Genomic DNA, 23,788 nt, shown 5'->3' on the forward strand with positions numbered 1-23,788 from the left:
GAATCCAAATATTAGCTTACAGTAGTAAACAAACCAGCACCCCGCCTACGGCCCAAAGACCGCTGCTGTAGGCTCCAGCACGCATGCGACCCTCGTGAGGATAAGCGAATTTGAAAATGGACACACACGCACGCGCACACACACACAGTTGTGTACAATAATCTATATAGTTAACTAAACCTTCACTATCAATCAGTTTGGTTCGTTTCATGAGCAGTCGTTGAAACTGACACCACCCCATAACCTGCCCTTTCATGTCACGAGTAAAACTGGACGGATGAACATGAAGGCCCTCCCTTCCCTTCCCTTCCCAGTCCAAGGACTCGGGTCTGCCTGCCATAAAACACAGCCCACCGCCAGAGGAAAAAAAAAAAGAGCAATGCGTGTGTTTGTGTGTGAATTATGTCCCGGTATGTTTATGCGTTCAGGTACACACACGCCTGCTGTGTGTGTGTGTGTGTGTGTGTGCGTCTTCGTGGAAACACTGCCACGGACAGGAAAGAGAGAAGGAGTTGGGTGGATGGAAATAAAATCACTTTTTTTAAATAGGTTTAAAAGTTGCAAGTTGTAAAAGTCCTTTCCTCGTCTATTTAGTGTCTGGGAGTGTTAGAGTGGACTAAAGAGCACAAGATAAACACTGGTGACTGGGCCTACAATAACATTCAGTAGATGCGTCTTCCTCCACTCGTCTACTCTCCTCTTGGAGATGCCCTCTGGACCATACAGAAAACGGCCCAAAATATGGAGGGAAAGGAATTCTGCATATTTGAAAAATTCATTCAGTTTAGTGCTACCATGCGGTTGATTTTTGGTAATCGTTTTATAAACCTGCATAACTTTCTGCCACATAAATAATTTATAAATCCTTGTTGAAGGCATTTCTTACCACAGATGAGTACATTGCCTTTTGCTGGTTTGTGGAGAGTAGAAAATTAACTTGCAACATGATCTCTAGATGCCACCATTATGAGTTACTATCCAGCATGCGGTGCGTGCGCCATACTCACAATGATGCCGGCAGTCCACGGGTTGAGCAGGAAGAGGGCGCAAACCAGGAAGGTGCAGGCGAGCACCACACTGATGGAGAGGAGGAGCCAGTGGCGAAGACTGACATACTGCTCCCAGAAGAGGAAGGGGTAGCCGTTGGGGTAGGAGGGCAGGCCTTGACGGCTGTAGTTGCCACAAATGGCCCGCACGCTCTCAATGGCCTCCACAAACTGCGGCGTCTCCCGGAGCCCGTTGAGGTAGAAGGGGAACTGTGCGTATTCGATAGGCTCCGCCGCCGGGACTAAAGAAGAGAAAAAGCCAAAACAGCGTTACCCAAAGAGTACAGTTTTTGTAAAAATCAGAGGGTGCATGTTGAAGAGCTTTCTCTGAACTGAAATGCTGTAGAATTAAGTGAAATACAGTCAATTATAGCCTGTAAGTATCATAAAATCTAAAAAAAACTTTATCTTGACCAATATTGATGGACTATTTCTAATGAAAATCGCTCAAATGCTAATATGCTAACGACACTACACATTGGAACTTGTGTATGCCATCGTTTTCATAATTGTTTTTTAATGAATTTTTCAGTTTAAATAAAAACAAAAGAATCATAATTAATTAAACACATGACTTGGCCGCACGTTTCCTGAAATCGTTACAAATCCATTCAAACGTGTAAGAAAAAAACATTCCACTTTGTTTGGCCAAATGGTGTCTTAATCGGCAGTGTCATTCAATAAATAAGCACAAAATAATTTTAAGACGACCAAAATAAGAAACCATGAGGCCCAAAGAAAGTGCGGTGAACCGGTTATTATACTGCCGTGCTTTTATTTTGAAGGCCTGTCTTTTGGCAGGATGTCACATCAGCATTGCCAAGAGCAATATATTTACCATATTGACTATAGCATTTCGTGATATGAATTTTTAGCCAGACAGTTCGAAAGGGTTTAAAAATACTGTCCAACATGCAACGAAGGAGCTGAACATTTTGGAGTTGGAATGTATTCCAGCATTTGTGCAGTAATAGTAATAAAATACAGTCGCTAATTTTGGATTATTTTTGGCCAAATCACCAATATCAAGTCGGTGAGGAGCTACATACATCCCTGTGTGTGTGTGTGTGTGTGTGTGTGTGTGTGTGTGTGTGTGTGTGTGCGTGTGTGTGTGTGTGTGTGGAGGGGGTGAAGGGGTGAAACAAAGCTCCATTGAGTCCAAGCCAGCTAGTCTGTGGGCTAGCCGGCCTAATGAGGGCCTATCGCTTCCAAACGCACCCGAGTTTCAGAGCTAACGGTGATCCGCTGTATTTGCCATGTCACAATCGGCGACATTACCACACCCTAATCGAACTGCTGTGAACTCAAAATCTGAAATGCATAAATTTAGGAATATTAACCGGCTCTCCTGCAGGGGTGTGCGCCCGCTTAGGTCAGCCAGGAGGCCATTATAAGCTCAACTCTAAAATCGTCTCTTCTCCAAAACTTCCTGCTTGTTACCCAATTGTGCAGCCTGCTCTCATTATCCAATCACTGTCCTCCCCCACGTGGAGAATTTCCTGACTTCAAATCACAGGGTGGAATCATACACCAACACCAGCGAATTACAGGGCATTTGTGGGTCAAGGAACTTTTAATAATATATGCACATGTAAAGACAGAGAGAATGCATTACGGCATTCACCGCAGGCACCATTAAGATGAATGCAACGAACGGCGTCTTGGTCTTCGGCCCGGCAACCTGAGCCCGCTCTACCGCGGTGGCACGTTAGTACAACCTCACTCATGGCTGAGAGGCAGTCAACCCTTAACCACAAGAGGTATACACTGCTCACATGCAGAAAATGTGAGGAAAAAGGCTAATATTGTGTTTCCTCGTATGGAGTTCATATACGGTACGTAATTGTGGCCTTTGTCCTGCCACAGTTAAATGGTCATTACGATCATCCAGTGAGACTGAAATATGGAAAACTGTTGTTGTAATATTCTGCGGCAATGAGGAATGTTAACTTACTGCTGAGGCGCGTCTCAGGCATGGAGTCAGTGCGGTCGTGGAGCCACTCGGGAGGGTGCGGGCGAATATTGGCCTGCGATGCAGCATAGGCCACCGGGTCGTTGCTGACCCAGGCCGTCAGGTAGATGTAGAAGGCTCCGGGGTTGATGATGCCGTCGGCATCCACAAGCCTGTGACGTGTCAGCTGGCAAAACATATGGAGCAACTCAGTCCTGCGTTCTGATCTTTTGACAGACATGAACTTTATAACAATGATATTGTTGTTTTATAGGAAAGCGCAGTGTAACTTGGACATGAAAAAATATTGAAGCGAGAAGACGCGCCGAACTGAAAACACTCTATGAGCGAGTGTGACCACAGAAATGCGTATTTAAGCACATGCATGAAGGAAAGAGGATTAGTTCATAGTCAGACTCAAATATTAGTTCATCTGTCTTTCCAACTGAACGGATGAGAGGGGGACACCTAACTGGTTTCATTTTTTTATTTTTTGAATTCCCGTACTCGTCTTCAGCACTTCCCAGAATTATCATGCCACATTAAAGCATGGAAATACCCCATAGTGGTCAGGCACAGTAATTTTTTCAAATGTAGGTGGAGTGTAGCCTTTATTTTTACGCACTGCATTTTTGGTATAATATTGAACAATGTTCCCAGTACAGTATACATTATTCCAATTTATTTCAAGTGGTGCTGCAATTTAAAACAAAATCAAAAGGATCATTATGGTGAAAGGCAGAGAAACAAATTCTCACACAACACTGTGGCACATTATCATACTATCTCACCTAGTTTTTCCCAAATAATATCACTTATGGGTAACAAATTATGTATTTTTGTTCATCTGTCAATCCTCGCGACGTATATTGACAAGCTGAAAAATTAAATGCTCTTCCACTAGATGGCAGAAGATGCAATTAACCTTTGTATTCACCTGTTGTCATTAGTCCAACAGAATATTAACTTTGGCTTTAACTACACAGGCCCAAATTCTATGAGTAAAACATTTTCGTTTGGTGGTATGGCATGAAATTTTACAATGTAAAACAAGTGGTTTTGCCCTATCAAGCTCGGAAAACAATGGCTTCCAGGAAAAGTAATTGCAAGTAAAGACAGAGTCTCAACATAACCCAGGGAACTTGAACGCACTTGATGCTCTGTTTATGAGATTAGGAAAGCGGGTTCTGCTGTTTTGCGAAACAATGCACTCATTAGCTAACTTTTTACTATGCGTGCGTGAACTGATGCAATTATGATAATTACCGGTACCCGTTTTTTTTTCTGATAGGAAAAAGGAGACACCTATTTGAAAGAGGCTTTCATGTGACGTTAGTCAAGTCGAAGACCTACAATACTGTCGATTTTTTTTTTTTAAATACTGATCCAGTTGTACTTCGTCAATAGTGAAGTGAAGACTCTTGTTTCTGGCCTCCCATGTGGAGGCACAGGAGTGTAAACTTGCATTTGAACTTAGAAGCTTTTCTATATATTGCTCTGCCACTCTACCTTCACTCAGCCGTAAATTCCTCCTTCTAGGGAGGAAGTGAAAGGTCTGGGGGGGTTGAAGCTGTACTAATGGGCTTAGGTAGATTTTTTTTTTAAGTAAAAAAAAAAATAGCTTGAGTTAGCGTAACAATAAAAAAAATTGGCTGGAGTCCCTGAGCCCGTCTGTGTGTAGTTAACCTGGTTGTTAACACTGAAGGAAATGCCACCCAGCAAATGGAGGAGAGCAATAAAAATAACAGGACATCTGTACAAATGTTGCTTGTGCTTGCTTCTCCTGACCCCCGACACACAATGCCTGGCGCTTACCGAGCTCCTGATATAAGTCACTTCTTAGTCAAAGCACAACAAACGCACACAGAGCGGCATGAAAGGGAACCGTGTGCTTCGGCTTCCTTGGTTGAAAGGGGGACGCAGTAGTGGTGCGCGCGGTGAGGAGAAAGGGAGGGTCTGGGAGGGAGGGGGATTCCGGAGGGTCTGGTGGAGATGAACAGCAGGAAATGTAACAACTTTCTTTAAGTTGTCCGGGATAAGACATAAGTTCAGGAAATGATGTCACAGGGATGTACAAAGTAGAATATTGCGCAACATGCACGTCATGAACCGCAAGAAACTCGATTGAACTATTCTGCCATTTAACGGACCTGTCTATATGTTACCAAACAACAATTAAGGAAAACGAAGGTCTCACCAAGAAGTACACACTTCTTGCTTGGAAGACACTAAGGTTGCTGGAGATAAAAAGACATACTATTTGGATAATGCTGCTGCATCCGGAACTAAAACACAACAGGAGGGTCAGCTACCGCTAGCATGAACGCAAGAGTTGGAAGACTGTGAAACAAAACCCAACTGGAGGATACACTAATGCTAGCAAATGTGTTCATTTTTGTCCAGTGCCAATGAGTAAGGAACAGTGGTCCAAGTCACAGACCCACATGGGATTAGCGCCTCCTTTTATCTGCCATTGTCAAATGTTTGCATCTCGCTGCTGCCAAAGAGGAGGCATGATGTTAATCCCAGTCTGTGTTGCTATCTTGACCTCCCGCTGAGAACTTAGCTGGTGTCATTTCCTCTCCAGTTCCGCGCTGGAAATAAGCTTATTTGAGTGGAGGTATTAACTCAGCAGCATCTCAGACGCTGATCCCCAACGATGCTGAAGCCTCTCTAGAAAAGACACAAACTGCTTAATAGTACCGTTATAATTACAGGAATGGTCTTAAACTTGCCCAACCATTGACCATTGATCCTGAGCTAAGTGAATGATTTGGCATTGTATTTGCTTAAAAAGGAGATCCATGTTTGTCACAAAACTGTTCCCAAGTGTCATAAAGTATTTTTACTTATGGCTGCAGCAGTTCATATCCTCCAATGTACACCAATTAAACACTGACACTAATAGAGTGGAACCTCAAGCTACACAAACTTGGTTCTGTGATCCACTTTTGTAATCTGAAATGTTCAAATGTTTAGTCAAGGTAATATTTTCCATTGAAATGAATGGGAATTGAATTAACCCGTTCCAGGCACAAAAACGAAGGTATTCCTTTTTTCTTCTTTTTTTTTAGTTCCTCTGCGTGACAGCATTTGAGACAAAGGAAACCTTTACAGTAATTAAAAGCAGAATCTTCGTATTCAACCAGAACTCATTCTTTGCTGTGAAAATGATTTGGGAATGGAGATTTTGTGTGCGGGTTAACTCAACTGTTTGTAGTGATGGTTTTTGTGACAGAAATTTCCCCCGAAAAATGCGACTTCTACTCTGGAATGACTTATCGGTAGGTTTTTTTTTTTCATTACTTTTTAAAATGTGTTTTGACTGGTGTGACTGGAGAGATTTTTACTCAGAAAACTGAGAACTGAACATGGCAGAAAAAAAGCCAATTTTTAATTGATTGCTTACTTATGTGTCGCGTATCAGAGGCTAACACTCGTCCGTCCACTGAATTACGTGAATGCAGTTTTGCTTAGCGTTTGCTTTGACACGAAAGCAGGGGTGTCACACCCGTAGCGGATGTGAGTGTTTCGTCGCATAGTTCCTTTGCATGATAGCATTTCGGCTGGCCCTTGAAAGTGGCTCTCAATCTTCACCCGACCTCGCTGATCATGCAACACGTGAATAAAGTTGCTAATAGAGAGGTTATTAACGAATTTTGGCCTACTGCTACAAGTACAGAACAGCTAGCTCTGACACACAATTTCACAAATAGATGAAAGATGTACTTGGTTGCTTAATTTCTCACTTGATGAATGGCGGCAATGCGGAGCCCCATTTATTTGCATACAAGTCAATAAAAAGTCTATTTTGTAGAATAAGTTTGATTTAAAAGAAGCAATTTGCAACTCCGAACTGGAGAACGCACATTAACGTGATCGCATAGATGAGATCTGGTTGGAGTTTCACGCAAAACAGCTTCTTTATGCTGGGCCTTGGAATCCCAGACCAAGTGTTAAGCTGACAGGCTGCATGCTACGGGGAGACATCCCGCTGTCAGAACCCCTCACGCACGTTCATCCATCACACGCTAACGCACGGCAAGAGTTAATAGGTTTTTCAGAAGGCGGGCCGAGGGTCCCAGTGAGAGCTTTAAATTCCTCAGCTCGGTAAAGTCATCACAAAGCGCGAGACGATGAGCGAAGACAGACAAGGAGGGGGTAAAAGGGGGTCGGGGGGCTGGAGGGGTTGCAAGGTGGGCGTCGTTCCTCTTGGCCCAATCAAATGGCTGCTACACGTTCAGACGCATCTCATATGACGGATGAGGCTTACCAGATTAAAGTTGATGGGCTTTTCTCTGCGTCCCGTCTGCACTAGAAGCTTGTACGCCAAGACGCCGTCGTCAGAGCCGTTCTTGTAGCTGTTCAGAGTGATGCAGCCGGTCTCCCAGTCCTTGTCGAATGCCTGTTGCAGACCTGTGCGATCGCACACACACACACACACACACACACAAAACTCAACACCAGAAACTTAAACTATACCCCTGACTAACAAGATCGTCTGATTTAATATGATAACTGGCCTTGAACCACTATGGAAAAAGCAGAAAATGTTATGCTTTTTATTCATAGAGACCATTAGGGGGAAATATCAAGAACATGTGGCCGCCTCTCTTCATCCATATGTGCCTGCGCCGCGCTCTCCCAACACTCACACTGCGGGCCGACTGCGGGAGATGTTGTTTTGGGTCTCGTTCCTCAGGCCTGTCTGGCTCCAATTTGTCCCACCATTGCACACATCAATATCACACACAGCTCTCTCTGTGTGGTTTACACGTGCATGCGCACGCTCGCGCACAACACAGCACACACCCACACACACACACACACACACACACACACGTTATGTGTCTAACGTCCACAGGACAAAGTCAGCGAGTCCCAGTTGTACATGACTTAACAGAATTTAAGGAATTGCTTTCGTGAGGTCAAGAGACACCGTATTGAACAAATAAACCTCACCAGACCTCAGAACAGCGAGTATTCACAGATTAACTCCGCCTTTTTCTTTGTCCTACTTATGCCAAAGGACGGGGCCGCCTCACGACGGGCGTTATGGGCCGAATCCCAGATGACTGAAGAAAATTGGAATCTCGTTGCTATAATCTCATTTCATGTCATATCAACATTACCTTGCAGCCAGTCCCTGAAGTAGTGAAGCCACATGGGGGGTAGCTGTCCATTGTCCTCCTTCAGCACGTAGCGGACGCTGCGGAACCTGCGGTGCAGCTCGTGCAGCAGCGGCTGTTTGTGAGCATAGTCGGCCCGCTGCGTCACCACGTACATGTTGTAGAAGGAGAAGAATTTGAACTGGGCGCCGATGAAGTCATACTCGCTGGTCTCCCGCGGCACAATGTCGGTCAGCTCCAGGCCGTCCCGAACCTGGGTGGTGCCGTACAGGCTGACCCCCAGCAAGGCCAGGAAGAGCATGATCACCACCACCTGCAAAAGGACGAACACGGAAATCATTTACTCCCCGGTTCTATTGAGTGTTGATTTTAATTTTTATCATCTGCATTACAGATCTTGGTATGGTGTTTTCTCAATTGCCACACAAGCACCACCACATTGATGAAAGCTGTTATGACTTTGCTACGTCCTGCCACCTTTATAGCAGACAAAACTCATTTGAAACTTAGTGGAATGCAGGTCTTGAGCAATCGCAAACGGACATCAAAAGCCAACATCTCACGCTGTTGGACTTTGAGGAAGTCGAGCGGAATCTGGTGGGAAGACCGCACATTTTCTGAGCAAAGCACTTTTCTCGTACTTGCGGCAAGATTCACTTGCGGTTCCTAAAAGGGGCTTGTATAATCTTGTATACAAAGCCTGTGATCATCTGACCATGTGTTGCCAGATTTGGCTAATAATCGCAGATCAAAGAGCGCAGATGGAATAAACTGGAATGTTCCTTTGAGTCGTTTGGCAGCAAGGGGAAGACTGCGCATGAAATAATTTGCTAAAGTGGAGAAATCTTTGACAGCACGATGAAAAGACAAAGAAAAGATTCTGTAATGAAGTCAAGTACAGGCCACCAGATGATTTGAGTTGTGCGAGTGTTTTGAGAGGGCCGGCCACCCACGAGACTGAGGTCAGACTGTGTGTGATTCAGATAGGACATGACTCCAGATTTCCTCCTACTCTGTCATGAGCTCGGGTGACTAACCCTCCTCGTTCAAACTCCCACACACTTGCACAGAAGCCACTCTGCTCCGCTCACCTTGGTGGTGGACTGCAGCAGAAACGGAGCGTAGTGCTTCTCGGCGAAAGAAGCCAGTGTCCAACGGGTGCAGGGAGGCTCCATGCACCTCACGCCGAGCGAGCCCTCCCCAAACTGGGAGAGCAAGTCCCGTGTGGAGTTGTTATTCTCCGGGCTCTGGCCGCTTCCTTCGGCAGAATCCTGCTGAGGGCCCGAGCCTGAAGTAGTAGCCGGAGCCCCGCAGTGACGATATCGAGCTGTCCGGTGACTCCGCCTCCCGCTGTTGTTATTGTTATTGGCGTAATAGTCGTTGTGAGGGGCGCTCCGGCCGGGGGGCGGGTTGACGGGCTGCACGGAGATCTGAGAGCGGGGTTCGGCCGTGGTGTAGAAAGCCTGCGTGCGGGGGTCGTACTCGGTCCGGAGCTGCACCGTGGACTGCATGGTGATCTGTGTCTGCTGGGCAAAGCTGTGGCTGCTGTAGGAGGGCGGCGGGCTGTAGCTTGGCGGAGGCGTGTGGTACGAGGGGAGCCCCGTGCGGTAGGATGGCGGAGAGCTGTAGCGACTCCCGTCTGATCCATCCAGGTATGCCTGAGGCTCCATCTGGATCACGCGGTTCGCACATGGGCTGCAAAGACAGACACATTAGGACAAAAGACCCTGAAAGCTCATATTTGGATGCATTTTTTCCCTCCCACGTTGCTGTGTTGTATAAACGGAACAGACGTAGACAACAAACAATATCATATGCAATTTTCCAGCCTTGGAGATAATATCACGAGTCACTTTTCATACGACTTGTTTGAAACCTTTTTTTCTTTCTATGTCATATTCATGGCAACGACCCAAAATTTGGGGAACCAGCAATTTATCGCATTCCGGTGTGGTATCGACCGTCCATTTTCGACTACTTGTAAAATGTTTCTCTCTTGGCATGTTTTCTGCCCGGCGCTGTTCTGTAATGTTGTCAACGACATGGAACGGAGGGGTAATGGTAACCAGGCGCTTTAACACCTTCTGAGATAGTAACAGAAGCCCCTATCATCCTATATGTAAAAGCAGACATTTTCTCCCCCTCCTCCCTTTTCTCTCTTTATAAATGCCGATGAAATTTGGAAAAAAGTAGAGCCACCAATTTTCCGTCTACAAAGGTAGGAACAGAAGGCCCTTTTATTCTACCTGTAAAAGTTGCAAGACTTTTTTACCTTTTTTTTTGTTTTCTGTAGAAATGGTCGCAACATGGAAGCGGGGGACAAAGTCAAGCATGTCATTTTAAAAGAAGCCCCTTTCATACTGTCAAAGCAGCCATATTTTCCAGCTATTTTCCTGCGTTGTGTCTGAATGGCACCGTGACATCAGGTGACAAAGTCAGCCCACAAATGTGACACATTCTGGGATAGCATCAGAAGCTCCCTTCATCATTTTTTTTCCTCCAATTGCTGTTCTGCACAACTGGCACGGACAGTGACTAGGGGATTGAAGTAGACTCTCGGGCTTTGGAGGCAGTCTCAGTAAGCGAGGTAATGATTCGATATTATCAGCAACTTCAAGTATTGCTCGTGGGAAGAAGTGTTTTGAAATACAAACAAATTGGAACAACTTCCCGGAATGGATTGTGTTCCACCTGGGAGGTTTTGCTGTATTACTTCATCTTTTTGATCCAGCTCTTGACTCAGCTCTCATTCGATTACGCAGGTGTACCTAATGCTGTGTTTTCCGGGAAATGAGGAGCTGAGCCAAGTAGGATTTAACTTTGTGTGCGTGTACTGTGCACATCTGTGCGAGCGCTCTGCCAAAAAGCATGCCCAGACTGGCAGGAGACTGGCGAGGGTTTCACAACAAAAGGCCAAGGCAGACAAACAACAAATAGAGAAGCAGGCCATCCATCAGACAGCATTCGACAACATGAGAAGTCATTAGAGTAAAAAGGCTGCGTGTGTGTCAGACACAGTCACGGTCAGATCACAAAATAGTTTATGTGCGCGCGTCCACACCTGTAGAAGCAGCAGAAAATGTCAAAGCGTCTGTCTTCTCGTCGGTACAGGTCCATGCTGAGGATGGCGGGGAAGATGAGCAGGACCATAGCAAAGTTAAACACCACCACCACTGCAGCCTGGCGGAAACACACAAACATTTACGTTAGCCTACATGAAAAGTCATTTTAGTAGAGCAAGAAATTTGTGATTTATTGAACATTTGCTCCTGACTGTCATATTGTTTGGGTCACCGTGTTTATTGCATTTGAGGCAGCGTAACAATAATACTATACATTTTTGTGACCTTATTCAGCCATATGAGAAGTTCAAAATATTCGGAACAGCTCTCACTATGATGTCACTACGAACTACAACAATAGACGCAAGAATATCTTTGGCCGCATCATACTACATTAAATTTTATATATATATATATATATATATATATATAGCGGCCCGGTAGTCCAGTGGTTAGCACATCGGCTTCACAGTGCAGAGGTACCGGGTTCGATTCCAGCTCCGGCCTCCCTGTGTGGAGTTTGCATGTTCTCCCCGGGCCTGCGTGGGTTTTCTCCGGGTGCTCCGGTTCGCTCCCACATTCCAAAAACATGCGTGGTAGGCTGATTGAACACTTTAAATTGTCCCTAGGTGTGAGTGTGAGCGTGGATGGTTGTTCGTCTCTGTGTGCCCTGCGATTGGCTGGCAACCGATTCAGGGTATCCCCCGCCTACTGCCCGAAGACAGCTGGGATAGGCTCCAGCACCCCCCGCGACCCTGGTGAGGATCAAGCGGCTCGGAAGATGAATGAATGAATATATATATATATATATATATATATATATATATATATATAAATTTTTATATTTATTTAAAACTTATATTACTTATATTTATTTATTTTTTTACATGTTACGTTTTTAATTGACTGATTAACAGTTAATGTAACATTACATTGAATAATTAATACATAATATAGAATTTTTTTTACAGCTACAAATTTGATATAACCAGAACAAGACTAATAATCAATTTATTTTGTTATATGAAACTTATGCGTGTGTTCAAATAAAATAAAATTTGAAAACGATCATAAAGAAACATTTTACATGAAAAGTGAAGACGACTACCAAATCAAATCTTTCAATGGTGAAAAAAGTAGAAAAATGATCATAAGTATTTCGTTCAGGAAAGATGATTTGTTAATCTTCTGATGGCACAGAATGTTGGTGAAAATGTCATTGTAAAATTGAACAACAATGTGATTTCTTGTATTTATATCACATTTTAAAAGAGAAGAAGAGTATAATTTAGCTTTCGAATAAGAATAAGTCTGCATGTGTCAAGGGGAGCGACTTGCCATTCGATGTTCATGAAACACGTGAATATGCACAAAAAAATGTATGAGGTTTGTGTGTCAGACAAGTAGGTGAAGTCTTATGGTTGAACTTGTGCAGGTGGTGCACTGAGCCCAAGGAGGATCATGATAATGATGGGCAGGGGTTGAATTTGACTGGGGCGCTGCCTGGAGAGTAATATGGGACTCGTGTGGCTGCCAGACCGCTACACACAGACACACAAACACACCCTGATAGGCACACACAATTCTGTGTGAGCCTGTGTGTGTGTGTGTGTGTGTGTGTGTGTGTGTGAGACCACCCAAGAAGTCAAGAGGCCCGAGGTGAAAGGAAGACAACTCTTACACACCAAAATATGCACATATACTGTACATAGTTTAAAAAAAAAGAAACTACACTACAAGCTGCTTCTGAAGACACACACACACACACACACGCACACGCACACGCACACGCGCACACAAACATCTGTGCCCTCCCCCTCATTCCTCAGCTCACTATGCAGTCAGGAGTAACGTGAGAGACAACAAGAGACAGCGTGCAAAAACAATTTATTCTCAATTGGCCCACTGATGTCCAGACTGATCCCCTATGACTCCAAACACACACAACACACACACACGCACGCACACTCTTACGGTGACCGCTCAGTGACCTCTGAGTGGGAAGATTTACCATCACATCTGTCTTCCACACATGAACGTGTGTGTTCCGCTGTGCGTCTTTGTGCCGTTATCTGGACACAATTCCCTGCCCTTTAGTGACACGGGGAGGGAAGCTAATGAAGACAGGAAGCAGGAAGTGCTTCTTGCTGAGAGAGATACACATTCCCTGCACAAAAATATTGGAACATGTGGAACATGGATTCACCCTATCGGGAAGCCTTTTTTTTTCTCTCCAGATGTCAGAATGTGTCTATGGGGATTTTTTTTTGTCCATCCATCCAGAGGAACATCAGTCAGGTTAGAGGTTTTTTAAGGGGGTGTGCCTCCATACCTTTGTCCACATATGCTTCTTACCCATTGCATTACCCATAGTCAGTAATAAATTGGTCTGTTTTCCAAATACAGTTATATAGCAACAAAGTGTGGGGGAAAAAAGCACGGTGCATTGAACGCATGTCAGAAAAAGAAACAAACAACAAACAACAACACAAATGGAGAAGAACAAGGGTCTCCTGTGCTGGAAATGCTAATGTTAGCCTGTGTGTTTCTTGTTTGTCATTTCTAGCCTTGTCCCTAAAAACACAGTTGGTTGACATTGGAACCCAGGCTGATTTCGTCGGCGGAAAAGTGCCAAAAGCGAGCAGAGCCATGTCATATGAATGAATGGATGCTATGTGCATTCGCCGCGTGCTGATAAACGCAAGTGTGAGCCGACAATGAAGCAGCCCAGATCAGACCAATGGGGGAAACAGATCATATTTGACAGAGTGGCCGTAGGCACGCCATCCATCCACACATGCTAATACTCACGCTGGTGAAATCTGGCCTCTGCGTGCATGTGTGTGCGTTGCAGGGGCAATAAGCTTAGGCAGAGAGAGATCACCATTTACGATGCTACATGAAAAAAAAAGACGGCAATACTGTCTGTTTTAACTTCAAATACATGAATACAAGAATACTGCATTCTTAGCAGTTCCTAAAGTGAAGTCATGAATTTTTGTACATGTTTTTGCTTCTGGCAGCCAGAAATAGAGCTAATCGTTTTCCCCTTGGCGCAATGCTAATGCAACGTTGTTCTGCACATCAACGCATTAATATTAAAATTGATGTTGTTGCTTCCAAAATTCAGCAGAGCTTTACTCAAGGTTTAATCATGGAGATGTTGCTCTTTTGGACCTAAGATTGGGCTCCTAATCCAAGGATGGAGCTGTTCCACATTTCTCTTCAAAGGTGCTTTCAGCAAGCGCGCCTGTGGCCCTGGTTTCGACTAGAGCAACGAAAATGTTCTAGAAAACCACGCCTCAAAAGTCAAACAAAACCTGGAGTTAGAACTATCACAACCATCTTGAGAGATCAGTGAAATATTAAAGCATTGACTCCACACGTGCTTTTTTTTCTGGCCATCGAAGAGGAAATGGAACTTAGTATGACATAGCAAAGTGTCTGACTGCTCAGTAAAATATGATCAATGCAATTACATACACAAAGTAACTTTACCAACCAAATGCTAACATGTACACTGATCCAAAAAACAACACTTACAAATTACAGCAAACCTTTCAGTGTCATTAGGTGACTCTGCATGACTGCGAGAAACTTATTTTTCCCTCTCAAGAACGTCTTCATAAGGTGGTTAGTTTTCCTCCATTGTATTGACCTTTTTACACTTACATGACAGTTACAAACAGATAATGTTACGAAAAGCACTGCTCGATTTTTTCTTTTCCTTGCCTGAAACACATGAATTCTTCTTTACATTATTTCCCGTGGGGGGAAAAAAATTATAACTGTACAAACCTGTAATGAGAACGCCCGTAGCGCGGGGATGGGAATGAGGGCGGCCATAAAGAAGGCGGTGACGTTGCTGATGGAAGTTAGCGCCACGCTGGCTCCGGTCCTCTTTAGACACTCGCCAGTGCGGTCCTGAGCCAGACGAGACAAAGAAATGACTTAGCACTTTATTAATGCAACCACAGCCACGGGCAAATGTGTGTAAATACTTGAGAAGGGGGAGCACTATCATCGCACTGATGTTGATTGACAGTGATTGCAGTCAGCTCAAGTGCTGTTAGGTTATACAAAAGAGGGAGAACATAACGAGCTGCTACAGTATCTCTCAAAGTGAAAATGATGATTGTTGGGCAACTTTGAACATTTTTTTTTCATTAACTACTCCCACTTAAAATACACAAGGATAAACATCGGGAAGGTTTGGCGGCAACTGTGTGAAGACATGACGACGTGCGGGACCACACAGGGAGTGTCTCCATGCAGGCATGTTTGTGCAAGTGTGTGTGTGTGTGTGTGTGAGAGAGAGAAAGAGCGAGTGAGAGACAGGCAAGATCAGGTTCAGCTCTGTTTAGTTTTCATCTCCTCAAAGGAAGCTGGAGGTTGAGGGAGAGCAGGAGACAACAATAACAAGCAAACGCATGCCTGTTTTCCCCTACAGGAGATTAAATTTTCACACAAAAACACACGCATGCACACACTTTGTTGCAGAATCCATAAAAAATGTTCCAATGACAAGTCAATCTGATGCCGTGCAAACTGTAAATTTGAGATTTTACAAATCTGCATTTGTGAAAAAGAGAAGATAGTTCCTTTGAATTAGCATGATTTTTTTTCTGTATGTTCAGAGCACAATGCGATAGTAGCAGAGGAGTCATGGCTCTACTTCTTGTGAGCATTATCGGTTTCCATTTAAATGCTAACGCAATCAAGATAGCATCAACTGAGGCCAACATTGACAACGTTACTTCATAAAGGACAGAAATAAAATACTTCCCGTACGATTGAAGAATATTAAGTGAATCTAGCAAACTAAAGATAATGTCCCGCAGCATCAGAGGGTTCAGTTTCTTGCTCAAGGACACCTTCGCCAGGGATTGAAACCGTAACCGCAGGGTTGGGAGAGACCCGCTCTCCCACTGAGCCATGCTAGCTAATATAGCTAGCTAGCGTGTAGAAGTTGGCTTGCACTTTCGCTTTTAGTACTTCATACAATTGTGAGTTCATAAATGGTTCCCTTTCACATTGCCTCTGATATTACCGCAAATTAGAGCTGGAAAAGGAAGTGCCACTTCTTCCTCTTTGCCTTTTACACACAACCCGGCAAAATGGGAAATTGCCATTATTGTGTCCCAACAGCCATCCCAGCGGTGTTTAATATGAGTCAGAAGAAATCAGCAGAATACCATTCTAATATAAAAGCCGTGATATAGTTGACCATTCCATATCAAAGAGAATGGTAGGGCTACGGAGCACAATGGGGGACAAATTGCCTTTTTTTCTTAACGGGTACCACAAACTATTTGGGGTGTACAAAAGCGAGGATTGTCTGGATGTTTTTGACTTACCTCAAATGGGATCCTCTTGTTCTGTCCCGTCTCACTGAAAGCGTGAGCGAGGAGGAAGATGTCATCCACGCCGACACCCAAAGCCAGAAACGGTAGCACCTGCGCCCCAAAAACAATTCATGTTAAAGTAGAACAAATGATCTAATTGAATAGATTTTGGATTTTTTTTCTCACTTATTCCATTATATTTTATTACATAAAATAAAATCCTGCATTCTAACATTACTTTAATTAAAATGGTTCATTATCATTCATAATAAATAAAACAATTCAAAAAACAGAAAGATGGTTCTGTTATTTTTTTTTATTTGATGTTTTCTTTTAATATCGGAACGACTGGCCTTACCAGTCCCTTTTTAAAAGTCAAATGAGCATAAAAATGTGCGCATGCTTCATCCCCAGTGTTCAAATTACCTGTGTGGTGGCGGCATTGAAGGTAATGCCCAGTAGAGAGCAGAGGCCAAGGCCCGCCGCCACTGACAGCGTCACCAGTAGGACGCCCGCCAACCCAACGGCCCCCTGAGATTTGGCGCAGTCCCACCGCAGCATGGTCAGACACGCGTAGGCCAGCTGGGGACGGATGATGAAGATGACGCACGAGGGAATACAATACTCTTGTTAGGATATGGATAAATGGCCGCGTCCTCTACCATCAGCAAGTAGCCGCTAGCCACGCGGATGACGCTTATGTCAGAGAAAGACTTGAGAATGTCCTCCAGGGTGGTGGTGGTGAAAGACAAGACCTTCTGGGATGAGTTGGCTGCCACGCTCTGCAACACAGCCTGAAATAAGATTTAAGAAAAAGATCTGAAACTTAGCTTGGAATTATTCATGTTTATTTGGCTATAATGCAACAAAGATAACAAATCTGACTTGAAATACACTGCAACTGGGATCGCAGAAACTCCGTCTGAATTCTGTCCAGAGTTCAATGAAGGACTCCAAATTGTCCGTTGATGTGAATGTGAATAGTTGTTTGTTTATATGTGCCCTGCCATTGGCCAGTGACTAGTCCAGAGTTTGAGATATTAATGGATGACTAGATATGTCAGCGCACTGTTGCAGCCGGCTAACAGACGTACCTACGTGGCGGCCATCTTGGGGAGGTCGACGTTCCCATTAAATTCCCATTGAAATTAACATTGTAAATTGCTCATTTTTAACAGATTTTTATTAGGTTTACTTTTTTGTCATTGTCAAATCGTGTTGTCAATTCAGTACATTTGAAAAGCAAATAAATAAATAAAAGGCCCCCCAAAATTATTTTAGCAGTAAAATTATATTCCCAGTTCCCCTGTTGTATTTATGCACCGGCCAATAGCAAGGCACAAACAGACAGACAACCTTTCACACTCACAATCCCAATCTCACCCAAGGACACTGAGCCGAACGGGCATGTTTTTCGATTGTGGGACTAAGCCGTGAAAGCCCGTGATAGCACACGGAGAACATGGGAAGGAAGGCCATAGTCCGGATACAAGCAGCCAACCTGAGAATTGTGCGGCAGATGTCCTGACCACTCATCTACCTTTCCGCCCTGCAACATTTAGTTCCTTGTTATTATTTTATTATTTTTAGGAAAGTAAATAAAGAATGCCCGTGAACACACTCCACACATTCTAAGTTGAAAAAGACTTGCGCTCACATAGAAGCCTCACTTCAAATAAAGCCTGGTGCTTTCTCCCATTGAGTAAATAAACTCCCCAGGCCACTAACCGAGGTGTGTCGAAAAACTCCAGAAAGCTGCCCACAAAAATAAGCAAATCAGTGAAAAACACACATAGCAGAAAACCTAAACTCCTTGGGGGAGGTAATCATGGCTATGTATCCATTATCAACTTGTTTTTGTAAGACAGTACCACGATCCACCTTTTCCCTGTCTTCTTATCTGCGTGCAGACAGATGTCTTCAACATTGACCCGCAGTTACTGCTCATCGGGGAGCATGGCTGGCTGACACACATTCTCACACACATTCCCTCGCACACCTACACACTTACGCCCACGTGTGCATTTCTCTCAGTCACGCCCAACGGCGCAAATTTGAACACACACGCAACACAGCACGGCGCCGGCAGCTTGTATTACGACGATTGAATTAAAAAAAAATATTTACAGCCGTTGAACAAAAGATTTTTTTTTCTGTGGCGGCGCCCCGAGGCCCCCAAGATGAATGACGCGCACACACACGAACGCATCGAGGTCACTGCTTGTCAAATAGGGCTTTGGTGTGAGGTGGGGGCGCGGGTGGGATGATGTCACACGTGAGCCACCAATGGGGCCGCAGCTGGGAAAGTGATTTGATGTGAGATCCAAATGTTCCAAATGTATTCCAGACATGCCGAGCTTACTACTATGCTATATGTTCTACCCACTACGACCCTCCACCAGATGCCATCGGGCGGCCTATCATCCATCAGGGGCTCTTTGCATGCATGTTCACATGTTCTCCTGTTAGTGATTTACAATAGCATTGTTGAGGATTTACAGGAGATTACTATTCCCTTGTCTAGCTTGCCTACCTCGGAATATCTCCTCTGCCAGGCCTCCAGTATGGCCGCGGCCTTTTCCTCATTCCAGTTGATGTGGGAAACCTCCTCGTAGCCCCTGAAGTGCTCAAACATCTGCTTAGGAGTCATCAGCTGGAACATAGTCTGCAAGGCCTGAGCGCTGGAAGGAGAAGAGACAGTCATATTTATGGAGGAAGAACACAACAAGGAGCATTTTTTTTTTCTTTTTGGGAAAGAGAAAGAAAAGCAAACGGGCAAGATAAGGACAAAAGTACCGGGACACCTGGCCATTCATCTCAAAGGAGTCCACAACAAACTTTGCCTAGCATGCCTTGATGAGCCTAGTTTTTGTCTCTTTGGTGTCGGGATGCAGCAATCAGAACAGTCACTCTTCACAAATCAAAGAGTAAAAGTGCCATATCCCGCAAAATGCCATCCTCTTGTAGCTAATTCGTACACTACTTTAATGGACTAGGTTTTATGCATGCTTATTGACCATTCATTGATAAGCTTAGCGCAAACAAGACACTTGTGAAGATAAAGCAGGTGTCCTCCAAATGACCCAAAGGATTTGTCTGGCTGCTTGCTTTGGAATTAGGTCTGTGTAGCTAAAAATGTGGTATATTTGGATAAACTGGCTAGGCCATAGATCACTGTGAACACATGTACTGTATGTATGTACAGAATGTGTGTGTGTGCCTGTGTGTGTGTGTGTGTGTGTGTGTGTGTGTGTGTGTGTGTGTGTGTCTTTGCATAGTAGTCGGTGCTGAAAGGGAACAGCTGGAACTGGAAGACTTCAGTGGAATCTCCTAATGACTGCAAGATTTACAGCGTGCATGCACACACACACACATGCATTCGCATACGAAAACACGCACAGGCTTTTAGAATACCGGTACATTAAACAAAAGCAAAAAAAAAAGAACAGAAAACACACACTCCTTCCAGAATAAGCAAGGCGCAAATCTTGTTGAATGTGTTACCTGAGCAGGGGTCCGCTGCCGTTCTTGGTGGTCCCGCCTACAATCAGCTCCTCTTGCCAGTGCATGTATTTCCTGGACAGGCCGTAGCAGCCACCGCTCAGGGTCCATGCCACATCTAATGGCTTTTGGCGCAACAAAAGCAATACAAGACGTGAAAATAAACTGTCAACATCTACGCTCAGAAATCTGACATCGAGCCCAAAAAATATACAGGGAGCACATACCTTGGTGGAGTTCTTGTTGGGGGCGGTCAGAGGGCAGTCGGGGTCGGAAGGGTTCAGGCAGGGTCGGTCCATATAACCATGGCCGACGTCTGCCTTTTCCAGCATGTCCTCAAAACTGTCCACAGGGAAGTGTGCCCGCCGCAAGTCCTCCAGGAAGTCCTTCGGGTCAAAATTGGTCCACTGCAATGGGTCTTTACCTCTGTGTAAAAAAAAAAGGATGGTGATGCACATAAGTGTAAAACCATTCTTCTGTACTTAATTCTAATCTTCAATCAATCAAGCTGGTTTGTATTCAAGGTACATTTTTGTAATGGTCCCCAGCAACCAAGAACCCTTGGGCACAAACGCTATGGAAAATGAATGGACACGTCATGTATATATGACTTGTATATATAATATATGCAAAAATTTGCATATATTGTAAACTGTAAGGTGAATTAGCAAAGCAGAGCAGAGCTTGGCCCTACTGCAAAGCCAAATTGCACGGGAAAAAAACAACTTTTTAAAAAAATTTAATGTAATGAATTTGTAGAAGGTAGTGAAGAGAAGAATTAGGAAAAATGCGCTGTACTTAAGAAATTAAAATAAGTTGCATTGACCTTTATCCAAAACGTTTTTGTTTGGCTTGACTAGGATGCATACAGTTAACTCATTCAATCCCAAAGACGTTATTAAAAGTCTTTTCGGATTTAGCAATCTAGAATTGGCTGGTACTGAATGACCTACAAGTAGTAAAATGAAAGAATCCATAAAGTTTAGAAAGAACATATTTCTTTAGCCCTGCAATTTAAGATATTGTAATGAGTTTTATTGTGAAGTGTTGCTGTTCCAGGCTTGTGGCAAATATGTCATATTCAGTTACTTTGAGCGCTGCAGTTTACGAGTTCATGAATGCAACTCTGTTCGTGTTCGTGAGTGTGGGAATGGAGAGAGACCGTGAGCCGTTGCGTGTGCTGTTCCAGTTTCGATGCCAACTGCGGGCATACATACAGTAGCATGTGTTGGGGTTATTAATAAATGGGAGCTCACTGACCAATGCCGCTTTAATCCAGAGTAGACGCTACAATATGCGTATCAAAACAAGACGTTATGTTGCAACGTTAGCTCAAACACACACGATAAGCTGTGTGTGATAATTCTAGCTATCAGACATGACACTTGAAATGAGGCGCTTCCTTTTTAGATGGAGAGCATCCTGGTCCTGCTGCCCTGAAAGGCAGCTTTGCGTCATAATAAGTACTTTTGGTGAAAGGCGCTGTAACTTTTGCAGACACTTGCCGGTTAACCATGACACGACATAAATGTTTTTATCAGAATGCTTCCTGTTGACATCACGGATGATTCCAATTAACACGACTACGTATGTGCCTCACAGACAGGCCAGTAAGAGTCGTGGAAGATCAAGTGGTTTTGAGAGAAAAGCAAATCACCACATAAATAACGGTATCAATAAATGACTCCTATTAATTGAATTGCCAAAGAATTTAAACCTAGTTGTGAGTAGATGACTCAACGATGCAAAATGGATGGAATCGGACAGCAGTTGTCATATTAGTCTGAGGACCTCGTATACTGTATTTTGTCCGTTTGCTCTGTTCAATTTGATCTTTCTTGCAGAAAAACGTGAGCGATAGATAACATGGTGGCCTTGGGTGTTTCCCGGTGTTCCTTACAGTACAAACATTGCACCGACAGCAGCCAATGTGTATGGAAGCAACATGAATTTCTGCAAACGCTACGGCCTCGCAAGTAACGCATTCACCACAAGGACTTGAATACAGACCAGCCAATATTAAGAGTAATGGCCGACAATGATAAAGTACTTGTTTGATCAATATGCATATAACTTTTGCAGACGCTTGTGAGAAGACTTGACTGAGACATTTCATCAGTCGTGTCTTCAATAAATCCAAAATATAAAAGCGAGCGGGAGAACTGTTTCACGATGTGTATATGTCAAAGAATAAGAGCAACTTTTCTTTTATTTCAACCCTTGCAAAGTGACAGCAAAGAGGAACTTTCAGTGCCAGGGTCGGATTCCTGATCCAAGCGCTCCTTGTTCCTTCTAAGCTCTCCATGCCTCGCACATTCCAGCCTAAATCTCATTCTTTCTCTCTCTCTCTGTCATTCAGAGCACATTGTATGTGCTTAACCAGGCTTGGGTTATTATTCCCAGCCTCCCAACCAGAACATGGCAAAAACTTCATCTACCGCTTCGCACCGAAAGAACGAACTGAAGCATTGCGCGCGTACAATCGATAGGCAACTACGAATTAAATGGATTCAATTTGAGCCAATGACACACACACACACATACACACACACACGGGTGCATGCAAACGCAAATATGCTGCGGAAAAGTATTACTGTTGCAGCAGGCCATTAGCAACAGAAAGGCCAGACAATGATGTGAGGCCCAGGGCTGAAGAGAAGCGATGGCCAGCGATACGCATGCCAACAACCACTACAATAGGGCCTTCAGTTGGGACGAATTCAGGACACACACACACACGCGCACAAGCACTCTGTTGGAGTCTGATAGTTGTGTTGAGTGTGCCTGGGAAGCGCACATAAAAGACAGAAAAACAAGATTCAGAGATCCACCTCTCCTCCTCGCTGTTTTGTAAACACACTCACTAACTGTATCGTGCTGCCATGGCAACAATTCCAAGACGGGTGTTGATGCCAGCTGATTCCTCGCTAAAGGTAGACTACACCTAGGATGGATTGCCAGTCGCTTTCATGTGACATCATTGCAGTGCGACACGGTTGAATGCATCAATAAATAGTGTGCTGACAGCATTTATAAAACAACTAGCTGGTTCGCCGCCCTCTGGGCGGCTCATCAGCTAGTTCCTGCGGAAGGCTGGTAAGGTGGGCCTTCGGCCCACAAAAGTGTTGTTGCTTGGTTCAACTTTTTGTTCATCTTCATTGCTTATCGCGAAAATAAAGAGATGTTTTGCTCTACTAAATAACTAACAATTTTATTGCAATGCTTGTGGGTAGACAACATTTTTTCGCTAAGATACCCGCGCGATCGTAGTGAGCCACTGCCTGAGCGGCGCAGTGGCGGCGCGGTGAAGTAGGTACGTTTTGAAAAGGGACAGACGGAAGGACAGACCGCGTGCGGGACGACGTGCAATATATATATAGAAGGTCATCATGATCCTCTCACTCACGATATAGTGGTTCAAAAAGATGACATAGGATTGCATTGCTGTATGAGATCCGTAACAGAAGGCACCGCCTTTACCCATCCGGGCCTTTCACACAGAACACGGCAAAGGAGGGATATTGCAGCAAGTGTTTATGCTTTTACATAACGTCACGGAAATCCACCATCTTAGCATCTTGTTTGAAATGTTTAAGCTACGGTATGTTGGACAGCGGCTATTGCTTTCAACTCAACGTTGGCAGGAAAAGTGGTTTTCTCAAGCAGTATGAAATTCCCTTAAATATGTGACAATGAGAATTACAGGTACCATATCAAAGCGAACCAAACCGCATATCTCGGTGGAAACAAGGAT

At 44.2% G+C, this 23,788-nt stretch overlaps 1 protein-coding gene across 1 annotated transcript in view; it reads right to left on the reverse strand.

The window, feature by feature from the left end:
• ptch1 (patched 1) overlaps nucleotides 1-23,788 on the reverse strand; it is a 52,827-nt gene that overhangs the window by 9,467 nt on the left and 19,572 nt on the right. Inside the window, exons 6-18 of the mRNA XM_052068437.1 lie at nucleotides 20,262-20,460; nucleotides 20,038-20,159; nucleotides 19,067-19,214; nucleotides 17,196-17,327; nucleotides 16,960-17,115; nucleotides 16,546-16,644; nucleotides 14,987-15,112; nucleotides 11,188-11,306; nucleotides 9,218-9,821; nucleotides 8,130-8,439; nucleotides 7,271-7,413; nucleotides 3,001-3,184; nucleotides 1,008-1,288 (exon numbers count right to left, since the gene is read on the reverse strand). Of these exons, the coding sequence (XP_051924397.1) occupies nucleotides 1,008-1,288; nucleotides 3,001-3,184; nucleotides 7,271-7,413; nucleotides 8,130-8,439; nucleotides 9,218-9,821; nucleotides 11,188-11,306; nucleotides 14,987-15,112; nucleotides 16,546-16,644; nucleotides 16,960-17,115; nucleotides 17,196-17,327; nucleotides 19,067-19,214; nucleotides 20,038-20,159; nucleotides 20,262-20,460 (2,623 nt within the window). The remainder of the gene's footprint in view (nucleotides 1-1,007; nucleotides 1,289-3,000; nucleotides 3,185-7,270; nucleotides 7,414-8,129; nucleotides 8,440-9,217; nucleotides 9,822-11,187; nucleotides 11,307-14,986; nucleotides 15,113-16,545; nucleotides 16,645-16,959; nucleotides 17,116-17,195; nucleotides 17,328-19,066; nucleotides 19,215-20,037; nucleotides 20,160-20,261; nucleotides 20,461-23,788) is intronic.

The sequence above is a fragment of the Hippocampus zosterae genome, chromosome 6, assembly GCF_025434085.1.
Source record: "Hippocampus zosterae strain Florida chromosome 6, ASM2543408v3, whole genome shotgun sequence".
Taxonomy (NCBI): Eukaryota; Metazoa; Chordata; class Actinopteri; order Syngnathiformes; family Syngnathidae; genus Hippocampus; species Hippocampus zosterae.